At 42.9% G+C, this 12503-nt stretch overlaps 1 protein-coding gene across 1 annotated transcript; it reads left to right on the forward strand.

Annotated features, from left to right (window-relative positions):
• The first annotated feature begins 52 nt into the window (after positions 1-52).
• On the forward strand, positions 53-6646 carry MAIP1 (matrix AAA peptidase interacting protein 1). Its single transcript, XM_065841304.2, has 5 exons — positions 53-482; positions 2318-2389; positions 2631-2757; positions 3720-3870; positions 5372-6646. Exons 1-5 carry the CDS (start codon positions 180-182, stop codon positions 5448-5450), a joined length of 732 nt encoding a protein of 243 aa, XP_065697376.1. The 5' UTR covers positions 53-179; the 3' UTR covers positions 5451-6646.
• The last annotated feature ends 5857 nt before the right edge of the window (positions 6647-12503 follow it).

A 12503-nucleotide genomic window follows, 5' to 3' on the forward strand; every position in this document is an offset into this window, starting at 1 on the left:
TCCTCCCGCCGGTCCCTCCCTCCTCCCGCCGGTCCCTGCGCGCTCCTCGGAGCCGGCGCCATCATAACCGCCCACCCCCCGCACTTCCAGGGTCCGCCCCGCCGCGGGGGAACCAGCGGCGGCGGCTCCGTTTTCCCCCGGACGGAGCGGGGCGGCGCGGAACACGCACCGCGCGTGCCATGGCGCTGCGCGCGGCTCCCGCCCGTTGGCTCTGGCGCGCGCTGGCGGCCCCGGGCGCCTTCCGGGTCCTACCGCCGCCTCCTCGCGCCGCCGCCTCAGCCCCGGCGCTGCCCCCGGCCCGGCCCCTCTGCACCGGCACCGGCGGGCACGGCCCGGAGCGAGAGGGGCCGCGGCGGCGAGTGCTGGTGGTGCGGGTCACCAGCCCCCTCGCCTGGCTCCGCACCCGCTTCTACTACCTGCTCATCCGGCTCTACTTCGACCAGGAGTTCAGCGTGGAGGAGTTCACGAGGGGAGCCAAGCAGGTGGGGGACGGGCTGTGTTCGGCTCGGGGGGAAAGCTCCGGGGAGACCTTTGTGCGCCTTTCAGTGCTTAAAAGGGGCCCATAAGAAAGATGGCGACAGATGCTGAAGGTAGTGGAGCATCTCCCGTGTGAGGAAAGGCTGAGGGAGCTGGGGCTCTGGAGCTGGAGAAGAGGAGACTGAGGGGTGACTCATTCATGGGGATCAATATGGAAAGGGGGAGTGTCAGGAGGATGGAGCCAGGCTCTTCTCGGTGACAACCAGTGACAGGACAAGGGGCAATGAGTGCAAACTGGAACACAGGAGGTTCCACTTAAATTTGAGAAGAAACTTCTTCCTGGTGAGTGTGGCAGAGCCTGGCCCAGGCTGCCCAGGGAGGTTGTGGAGTCTCCTTCTCTGCAGACATTCAAACCCGCCTGGACACCTTCCTGTGTAACCTCAGCTGGGTGTTCCTGCTCCATGGGGGGACTGCACTGGATGAGCTTTCCAGGTCCCTTCCAACCCCTGACATTCTGGGATTCTGTGAAGGAGAGAAATTCAGGCTGGTCATGAGGAAGGAATTGTTGCCCCTGAGGATGGTGAGAGCCTGGCCCAGGTTGGCCAGAGAGGTGGTGGATGCCCCATCCCTGGAGACATCCCAGGCCAGGCTGGACAGGGCTCTGAGCAACCTAAGCTGGTGAAGATGTCCCTGCTCATGGCAGGGGTGGCACTGGGGGAGCTGGGAAGGTCCTTCCCACTCAAACCATCTGTGATTCTGGGGGAAGTGAGAATAATCGGATGCGCACTTTTCTTCAGACTTGTCTTGTTTTCCTTTCCGAGATTCCAGAATTAAAATGAGCTGGTTTAGCTGTCCCCCAAAGTCGTATGAAGAAAGATGCTTCCAGACATTTTAGAGACTTTAAGAGGAAATGTATCTCCTCTTAACAGATTCTGCTGAAATGACAAAGCTTAGGCAGGCAGAGAGCTGGTGCATATATGTTTCCCCAAATTTATGAAACCAACAAGTTTGGTCAACACAAGATGTCAAAGAGGTAGTGATCAAAGCTGATGTGTAAAAGTTAGAGTTACCTGCTGTGAAACTTCAGTTATTGTATTTAACTAAAAAACAAAACAGACAAAACTCAAAACAAGACAACAGGGGACAGAATGTTAAAATGCTTAAGATCAATTTGAGACGCAAAGAAAACCTACACCGAATTAGTTGTTCTGTGTGCAGAACCACCTGTTTTACCCTGCCCTGTGTTTTGTTTAGGTGTTTTTACTTGCTGTGGAGTCCTAAACACTCTGTCAGCATTTCACAAGTGCGCTGTTTGAAAATGTAGAGGTGTTACTGTCTGAAAATACACCTGCAAAATTGAGGGGAAAAGAGCTGTTGAGTTTCCCAAAGTTTAGAGGCTGAACGGGATTTATAAAGAAACTTTATAAACTAGAGCGTCTGTTTTGACCCAAACCAGGAGATGAGGTTGGAAAAGGGCAGCGGAAAAAAATACAGGGAAAGACACAAACTGTTTGAATTCCCATAAAGAGAATAAAAACAACTTATATAGATTATTGTAATGGTTTGTTTGTTTTTACTAAGCTATGCATTCACTTGCCTGTTGTCAAAAGGTTCAATGTTTTAAATGAGAGGCTGAAAAGAAAACTTGGATTTTTATCTGCTCACAAAATCACTTTTTTAACACTGGAGAGCTTCCATTTCAGTGGTGATATACTCTGCAAACGCTGAAATCTTTAATCATGGAATATTTAGGTAGCTTGTCACGTAATGATGGATTTGTCCAGAAAACAAGTCAACCTACTCTTATTTGTTCATGTATTTCTCTCTTCTTTTTTGGTAGGCTTTTTCTGTGGTTTCAAAGCTCCTATCTCAGCGTAAACTTGACCTGCTGGATGAACTCGTGTCAGCAGAAGTAAGTGCTTTCCACCTCTTATTCTCACAATTAATTTTCCCATTATGAAGTAACAGGTTGTCAACGTGTCATTATCTACAAATGCTGTCAGTTTCGTTTAACTTGGGAAAAACAGCACAATATGGAACAGGGCACTTGTTTGCCCTGCAGCTTTTTAGTGTTTACTTTCAAGGCCTGAAACTTAATTTGCTACTTCAATTTCCTAATGAAAAGCTCACAAAAACAGTTTTTGTGAATGCAGGTACTGCAGGTGCTGAAGGAAAAGCTTTCTTTGCTCCCCGACAACCACAGGGATGCTTTAGCCGCTGACATTGACGCCATCATGTACACAACAGAGGGAGATGTTCGCATTTACTATGATGATGACGGTATGTTTGGAATTCCAAAACATTTCGGCAGTGGACAGTCTTGCATTCTCCTTAGGAGCGTGGTTCTGAGTACTGTTTCTCGTTCCTTCTTCTTCTGTTTATACTTCATCTGTGTATAATTCCCTGGTTTCCTTTTAAACCAGAAACTGAGAGATTATTAGTAAGACTTTGTACTGTTTTGACTTCTGTTGAGGTCTTGCTCATTCCTCTTCTTTTGGAATTTCAGCTTTTAACATCATTATTCCTTCATGATTTCAAACCACGCAAAAACCATGTTTCTACTCTATGCAGAAAGCTGTTAATTCAGCAATAAAAATATGTATTCCAAAAAGAATAGCAAAGGCTAGATAATGAAATAAATTTTGCTGTTTTCATTTCTGGTTTTGTGGAATATCCTTTGTTCTAGGACTTCCTGATTAAGTGATGAGCTTGAACAAGTTTTTCTTTTGGTATCATGTGCTCAGCTCCCTATCAGACACAATTGCGATGGTTTATAATCTAACCATGGGTCCTTGAATGAGCATTTCAAATTGTCAGCCCCAGCAAACTTTTTACCTGTTTAGTGACATAAGGAGGTGCTTTTTTCTCTTAACTTGCTCCTGATCTTTAACTACTCTACATACTTTCGTGTAATATCAATAGCTGGCTTTGGGCCTTGTGATAACCAGGTTTTCTTTGTATGGTCTGATTATGCATGATACACTCATGGTGAAATACAGGGTGTTTCAAAATATGGACCGAATCCGTACTTGTGGTGCAGCGCAAATTGAATCCACGTTTCTGAAACACCTTGGACATACCCTTCTATGGCTTTAAATATCTTTATTGTTTGTTATTCTATCACGGTTCTTTATGGCTGAAGTTGGCTGCCCTTCCAGATTGTCACTAGAATATACGCTAGATAGCAAATAGGATTATTTGACCTCCGAGATCCACCTTATGCTTTGATTTCTTTCCACCAGGAAGAAAGTTTGTTAGCATCCTGATGCGTTTCTGGTACCTGAACGGCGCTAACCTACCTGATGAAGTCCCAGGTGAAACCAAAGTTTTCCAGATCGTGTTTGGGGATGAAAGCACGAAAGAAAAAAGACATCTTTTAACAGCAAACTATGAGTAAGTTTGTCTTTTGTGTGTGTGTGTCCATGTGCATGGGTTAGCTGTATGGAAAGCTGTTTGGGAACTGAAAGCATTCGCTCTGTGTCAGTGCAGAGCTTGGTATGTTTTAATTTACCTTGATTCTAATCTAAGTTAGTTCTCATCCTTCTCATCCAAGCGCGACCTGGTGTTTAGACGATTCACACGACTCTGATCCAAGCCCTCAAAGCACAAGTTAGCAAGATGGATTTTCAGAGAAATGCTTGTAAATAGTGTCTGCATTAGCGCAGTGATCTCAGAGCAGTGCAGAAACATCTGTGCAGTTGGCAAAATGTACTGGAAATGACATTCTCAAAAACTGGGAATAGTGAGGATTTTTGTGAGAGAAATGCAGTATAGTCAATGACTTTTGCACCCGCGCTTGAAATGGGGAGACTCTGGGGTCTAGAGGAGCAGGAGCTCTGCAATAAAGGAAACATTCTGAGGACACCAGTGCTTTTTGCTGGAATGAAGTTTTGTGGATCCCTCCCTTAGCCCAATTCTGCATGTTTTTTTGAGTTGGACATTTCTGAGGCTCCATTAACCTCAAGAACCTCCCCTGAAAGCCTTAAATACCTGTTCCTAATCCCCAGCAGGGAGATCTTTGCAAGGTTGCATTTCTTCTGCTATTTACAGTGCTAACCTAAACTCAGATGGGTAAAGATGCTACAGGCCTTGGAAGCTTAGTATTGTAGTTATTGAAATTATTAGTATCTGAGTGTTGGAGAAGGCAGTTTCCAGGGGTGGATTTGCATGTAATTGCAGAGCAGTGAGGTTATTTATGCTGTTATTTATACTGCTTTTGTCCACAATATGCAGGTTACTTGGGAGCATGAATATTCAGCTTGAAGCTCAGCCTTGTGTTTAGATGAGAAGCAGTCAGAACTAACGTGCTCAGGGATGAGGGGATTAGTGACTATGCATGGAAGATTCTTTGAAAATAGGGATGGATGTTTTCATTTGCCTAACAACTCTGGAATTTTCTTTCAGGGAGATTCAGCACTGTTAGCTTGATCTTCGGTGCATTTCTGAAAAGATAAATACTTTTTAATGTATAGGTTGGTAAAAATGACAATTTTCAGGTAGAATGCGTAGCATGTGATTTACTTTTACAATGCAGTTACACCATGCCATTGAATTAAACCCTTTATTTAGAGATGAAGATCTGCCACACAGCGATGTCCATAGTTACTGCTATGAAAACCAAGTGCTTCCCTGATATCAAGGTCTTTGCTGTTGCTGCCTGAGCCTGTCTGGGAGATCTGAACCCAAACCCTCGGAAATCAGTGCTCTTTGTTTCTTACTTACTGAATTAAATTGGATCTTCCATTTTGGGGGCATAAGCATCAGAGTCAAACGAGCTTTTACAGGAATAACTTGGAAATAAAGTACTTCTTCATGATTCCTTGTTGGTGTTAGCAACTCTTTAAGGATCAAATAAATTTTAACAACTCTTCACCTACTGTCTTTCCTTTTCCAGGTTCCAAAGGGAATTTACAGAAGGAGCAAAACCAGACTGGACAATTACACGAATTGAACATCCAAGGCTATTAGAATAAAGGCCTTCTAGTATTTTTATGTACTGTTGTAAATGTTCTGATGTAACAAATATCAGGCTTTTTTTTAGTCTCTTTTTTTCCCTTCCTGCCTTCTCCTCCAAAAGAGGGATGAATTTTGTATGTGTGATTTCCCAGAACTGTTTCTGAAACTCACACTGTGCTGCAGCATTACAGTAAAGCCTTTTCCATGGAACAGGCAAGGACAAGTTTAATCGGTACTAATTAAGGCATTTACGCGGTGCAGTTTCACACAGGACCGGTATTACGGGTGTGTCGATTTCTTCGATTCTGAGAAGAAATGGTACAACTTGTAAAAAACAACACTTGAATGGCTGGTGGCCCTTCTGAGTTATTTTCATATGCTTCTTTTTTTCCCTAGGGACTGTACAATATATAACTGAATAATATGCAAGATGAGAGAGATGTAGATAGACTTCCTAGATTGTCTAGCCCCAGCAGTTCACTTTGAGGTAAACTTGCTTTTGAACATATTTGAAATTGAGAAATTTAGAGCCATTATGAGTATTTGGTACAGGATTTGAGTAAGAAAAGTATTAAAAGAGGACCTGACAGTGAAACTGAATTAAGGCCTCTTTTTGAAATGCTTGTTGAAGAAGTGAACAAATCATTAAAATTAGATGTTGCAATATAACAGTTTTCCAGTCCTCAGATTATTTCTGGAACATGAGATCCCTGGTGTAAGTAGCTTGAGATTTTTATATGGAGATCAACACATCATCATAACACGTTTTTTTAATCCCCTGTTTCATCTTTAACTTTCTACTCAAGTGTGTTGTAGCGATTCATGCAGTGTTTAAGTGTAATTGCTGTGACTCACAGTAGTTGTGATTGAAAAGTATAAATTACATTTTCCATAGTTCAGCTGTTTTGATGCAGTGATTTAATGAGGAGAATGTTTAAAGCTTATCAACAAGTTTTTATGTCAAACCTTGGCAAAATAATGCTGGTATTTTGATTTGTAGCGGCCTGCCCTTATAATGGAGAATTTGTGGTTTGTCCTCTGGGTGAAGTTCAGTGGTTACACAGAGCCTTGTCTTTAGGGGAGAAACAAGATTCTGTATTTAAAATAAGATTTTTTTGCTTCATTTGCTATAAAATTGTGTCTTGATGTAAACATGCTCCAAATTGATGATAACATATCTCATTGGAAAATTACATGCATTATTTTGCTCTTTCCAAGTTGTCTTTGTCTTGTTGGTTTGGAGACTGCAAACCTCCATCAGATGCAGAGGCACCCATGGCCTTATTGCACCAAAAACAAATCGGAAAGGCACATAAATTACTAAGCTTACTGTGCTAGAAAGTGTTTTGCTTTCACAGTGAATAAATGTGGTGTAATTAAACTGGATTTACAGTCTAATATTGGCTTCAGAAGCAAACTCTACCACCTCGCTCCCCCCAGAAAAACCCACAAGACAAATGCACACCCAACTTGGAAGGAGTGGACCGATGTGCATCTTCAAGAAGAGGATGTTGATACTTACAGGAAGCTTTGCCTCCTTTTTACCTACTATCCATAACAAGCTAGCTCCTAATGAATACATTTCTATATACTATAAAGGTTGTTTCCAATTCTCATGGCAAAAAGGATGAGTAAAGGGTTAAGTTTGCTTCATCCTGATGAAGGCAAAGATGGAGGAGAGTATGGCCGTGTAATTTGAAGACTTCCAGTCCCACCATTCAAACACTTTAAAAATCATAATACTAATTTAAATGCTACTGAATTTAGAAGAGGAGGTGTTTTATTATAAGTGTCTTTGTGTTTTAGGGGTAATGATGCTGAACAGGGAACACTAGAATGATGTGGGGATCTCTGTCGTACCACACTAGTGCTCCCAAATTCTCTTGCTGATTTATCCCAGAAATCACCTTAGAAATCATGGTGTGTAAGGTTTGAATGTGCTTTATTTCCCTCCCATCTCCTTGCCCGGCTTCCATTTCTATAGATGTAAATTGGGGGAATAACAACAATTGTAATATGGCTTGTTAATCCCCATACATACCTGTCTAAAATATTTGCAGTTTTAACCTGCAAACTTCTTCATTCAAACCCCAGTAAGTCTTCAAAACAATGTTACCAGGTTTGGTAGCAATTTTTAGGGTAAAATTCCTATCTCTGTTAGCAACACTGTTATTTCTGATTCATGTTATGTAGAACATGGGGATCACAAGGTGTGTGGACTGGAGATGGAGATGCAAAGTACCACATTCTTATTCTTTCCTTATTCTTTTCGAGTTTCTTCATGTGGAGTTTGAGAAGCATTTATTTATTTATTTGTTCATGCAAAACTGTGGTCGTGTTTACTAATTAGTGACAACGCTTCACAGAAAACATCTGCTTGGCACAATTTCAATGCGTGTGATTAAATTTTGACAAGTGCTAATTAGATGTGGCTGACAAGAGCCCCATTAATTTGCACAGCCCACTCACCAGTAGATGGCCTTGGTCACAAAATGTGTCGTGGCTGGGGAATGACTGGTGTTAATTGAGCATAAGAGAGTAAATGATAAAGTGGTAGAGGCGTTGATTTTCATTTAAGTGCTACTTAAATCATTTAAACTTGTCTTATTAAATAGTCTTGTTATCCTTACTAGCTTTCATTGAGTCAAGATAGTGTCTTGTGTTCTCTGCAGTGCCTACTCATTTTACAATTGCAATTTATCAATGCTCTTACTAGGGCAAAGATGAGCTGTACAAGTGAATTCACACAGGTGCCTCACTGTCTGACAGCAGCAAACCTTAGCTTTGTATTTGTATTTTAAAGTATGTTTATTGTGTCGATTGTGGTTCCTTCCTTCCTGTGCAAGTACTCTCTGATTAATTCAGGGGCCACATTCAGCTTTCTCCAGATTTTGAGGCGTGTTCAAACTTGATCTTATGTTGGCTTCAGGTTGTATTTCACAGAATGCCAGGGATTGGAAGGGCCCTGGAAAGCTCATCCAGTGCAATCCCCCCATGGAGCAGGAACACCAGATGAGGTTCCACAGGAAGGTGTCCAGGCGGGTTTGAATGTCTGCAGAGAAGGAGACTCCACAACCTCCCTGGGCAGCCTGGGCCAGGCTCTGGCACCTTCACCAGGAACAAGTTTCTTCTCATATTTAAGTGGAACCTCCTGTGTTCCAGTTTGAACCCATTGCTCCTTGTCCTATCACTGGTTGTCACTGAGAAGAGCCTGGCTCCATCTTCCTGACACTCAGCCTTTGCATATTTTTATTATTTTTATTATATTATTTCGTTAATTATTTTCAGATCTTATATCTGGAAAGCTGTTTGTTGGTAGAAGTCCTACTGTTCGTCACAGTAGCGATCATACCTCTTCAAAACTTCACAAGTCCTGTGCTGCTCTTTCTAGTGGTGTGGTGTGGTTGAACTTTTCTGGCTGCGGGTGGGGGCCGTTGAGGCTCCACATGGGCTGCAGCCACCTGTTGGCTCCCAGGTGGGGTGAGATGGAACACAAGTGTGTGTAACTGGAGGTGTTTCCAGTTCGTCCTTCCCTCACATGAGGATGGGATGGTCTCTAAGCTCTGGACCGTGCACTTGGCTGTTAGAAATGTGAGTGTTGCTGACGTAGCTGTGCTTTTGTACTCCTCAGGGAAAGGCATCTGGGCCAGATGGAGATGCACAGTGAGCACTGACCACAAGAAGTCATGGGAGTTTGCCTCCTTGTCTTTTGCCTTTTTTATTTTCCATTTTTTATGTGCGATTCTTTGGGGATTTTACAGCCCTGCCAAACAGGCTGGAGTTTGAGTACAACACCTGCAGCACTGCTGAAAGTGTCCCCTTTGTCACAGCTCTTAAGCTGAATTCAGTGATGTACGCTTTTCCTAAGGTGAAGTCCTCCCATTTTAAGTTGATGGGAAAACTCGTGGGTCTTAATGGGAACAGACCGAATGTTAGAGATGAGCTAAAATCAGACATGCTGTAGTTTCTCTTGTGTATCATTTCCTCCTTGCTCCGTTGCGACAGAACAAGACGTGATTGTGAGCTTGGTGCTGTGGTACTCAGGGTCTAGAAAATGAGGGAAAGGAGCAGGGCGAGCAAAGCAAAGTGCACATATAAGGAAGGTCAGATCATGGTAGTGTCAGGCTGTTAGGAGAGGATTGTCCACACGGACAAGTCTGCCTTTTTTGGTGTCGGAAATCTTCCGTCCCCTATTTTCTGCTGTTGTGCCTGGCAGAGGAGATGGCATTTCACCAAGGATGCAGCCCTTTGCCTCAAGGACCTGGGAGAACTGATATAAATTTATAATATTTTAATATAATATCTATTATCTAAAATATAAATATTTCTATGATATAAATGTTTATAATTTTTATAAACCATAAATAATGGTTTGGGGGATTTTTGTGTATACTTTCAGAGGGAACAATGTTGAGAGACTGTGTAAAGTGAAGAGCAAGCTAGTGAAAATGCATTTGTGTAGTGGGTAACCTGTGTCATGCAATGCATTGGCCATTAAACAATGACCATCCAATCACTGCTGGCTTGATTGGGGTGGAAATTAAGTAGTGAAGAGGTCTGCCTTGGGTGGGCAACTGCCTGAAATGAGTTTTAAAAGCATTCTATTAGATATGTACTGTTGCTGGCACGCTACTTAGCTACTTTGCTGGACTTTGTGGTTTGTGAGAGCTGTTGTGGGGAGTTTTGAATCGTTTTCTCATCTCTCTTAAAAAATTTTGTTTGCATTCACCACAGGCCGCCTGTTTTAGTGTTCTTCTCTATTTCTCCCTAGTGCATGATATTTCCTGTTTTCTTTGTGAACACCACCATATGTAATTGTTTTACCTTTCTTGCTTTCTTCCTCAATGATCTGGGAGCTATTTCAGAGCTCTCATCCAGGTATTCGTCCCTCCCTAAGCGTGCCAACTCTCCGTGTTCCCAGGTTAGTCCTGAACAAGACTGGCTTGCAATCCACATGTGCACTTCCACATATTCCCATTCTCCTCACCCACACCTTTGCAGTTCATCTAGATATGTGGTCTTTGTGGGTTTTGGTTGGATTGTTGTTTTTTTTGTTTAATTTGGTTGGTTTTTTGCCAAATGCTGCGTCCAAAATAACGTTTCATAAAGTAAATCACTGACTAAATTTTTAACTTCTGTCATCAGGGCCGTGAATATCTGAGGTGCTTCCTGCTTCATATTCACAGGGCTGAGGTTGTGCGTAATTAAGATCCTGTCATTTCAGCATTAATTATCTTATTGAGTCATATTTTACGTTCCCTTTCTCATGCAAGGTTCTCTGGTGTGCATCAAACACTTGCACATTAGTTCTACTGTCTGCTGTAGCAGCTTAACTTAATTTATTACGCTCCTTAGTTTGTGGAACAGCTCTGGCTTTCGTTTTTGCTTCTATGTTTTCCACCTTTCTTGTCCTCTGTCTGTGTGTTTTTTGTTGCTGCTGTGGGGTTACTTATGGGTCATATATGTGGGATCCACTGGCGATGCCTTTCAATCTCACCCTCAGACTCCTTTATGCAGCATTACAGTTCTCTAGCAGTAACATTGCTGGGGGGGCGGGGAATAAAACCTCCCTGAAGTGGCAGGATCTCCAGCCCAGTGTGAAAACAAATCAGTTCGAACTCCACATCAAACCAGCCTGGCTCCACTCCACACCCAAATCAGCACCAGTCTGACCCAGAGAATCACTGAGCACTCTGACCCCCCAAAGCTGACCAGTGTGAAAAGACCAACCTCAGCAAGGAGGTAAAATGATGAGCTCTCTCCCCAGATGTACCAGAACCTAGGCAACAAGACTGAAGCAAAAAGAAACAGGTGTATAGGTGAGGCTGATACTGGCGTGGGTTTGTCCTCTGACCCATCTGCAGTGCTTGTCATTGGGGTTTGAATAGCCGCAGTGCTTGTTGCTGAGGACTGAGTAGCAGCAGTGCCCATCGTGAGGGTTGGAGTAGCCACAGTGATGGTTGTGTTGTCAGATCCAGGTACTGAACAGTGTTGATCAGAGCTCCACAGTCACGGCCCAGGCCCCAGCATGTTGCAGTGATCTGTGGCTCCCTGGGATTGCCAGGTGACAACACACCTTTTCCAAATATTCTACCAGTTTTTCACGATTCTGCACTTGTTCAGGAGTGCAGTTCCAAAGCACTGGAGGTGCCCACCATCCCAGGAATTTGCTGATGCTGTTCCCCACACCCTGCCACTCACAACTATGCAGCCTCGGGGTATTCTTAAATCGCTTGCTACACTTTGGTAAAACCAAAAACAATATTCCCAAGAGACACCAAGTGATGTATTTTAACTACCAAGGATATTCAAGGTACTGATAAGTTATTGTAATGAAGGAGGAAGCATCACAGAAGAAGGTAGCAAAGGTGCCATTCTCTATTTCCTCCAGAAAAAAAAGCTTCTTGGACAAAGAAGTATAATTACCAACTGTCTCCACAAGATGGTGCTTGGAGTACAGTAACAGCTTCAGTACAAAGCTCAAATACCAGATTAAGCTCAAGGTCAGAGTTCTAATAACCAATTTCCCAGGCAAAACCCCACTAATCATTACAGAGCACAGCAAACTGCGGAAGTCAACACCAGTCTTTAATATATACAGCAAAAACAGGAGCATAGTTCAGATCAAATAAAATAATGTAAAAACAGATGAACCAATACAGTGACCCACAACAACTAAGAGATATAAGTCGCTTAACACACTCTAGTCAATCTGTTGTTATCTCAAATCCTTCTTGGACATGCCGTGCACCAAAAAGAACAGTTGTGGCTTAATCACCTGGGACCATGCTTCCTCTCACTCACTCCACCTCCCCAAGTGGGATGGCAGAGAGAATTGCAAATGAAAAAAAACCTCATGGATTGAGATAAAAACATTTTACTTGAACAGCAAAAGAAGAGAAAAATATAATAATAGTAGTAGTAATGGAATATACAAAACAATTGAAGCACAGTGCAATTGCTTAGTGCCTGCAACACCAATAGTTCATGTGTTCCCAAGCAGGAGTATTTGCCTCCTGGTCAACTCCAATTTATGTATGGAGCTTGACATCATATAGTAAGGAATACCC

The sequence above is a fragment of the Patagioenas fasciata genome, chromosome 7 (genome assembly GCF_037038585.1).
Source record: "Patagioenas fasciata isolate bPatFas1 chromosome 7, bPatFas1.hap1, whole genome shotgun sequence".
Taxonomy (NCBI): domain Eukaryota; kingdom Metazoa; phylum Chordata; class Aves; order Columbiformes; family Columbidae; genus Patagioenas; species Patagioenas fasciata.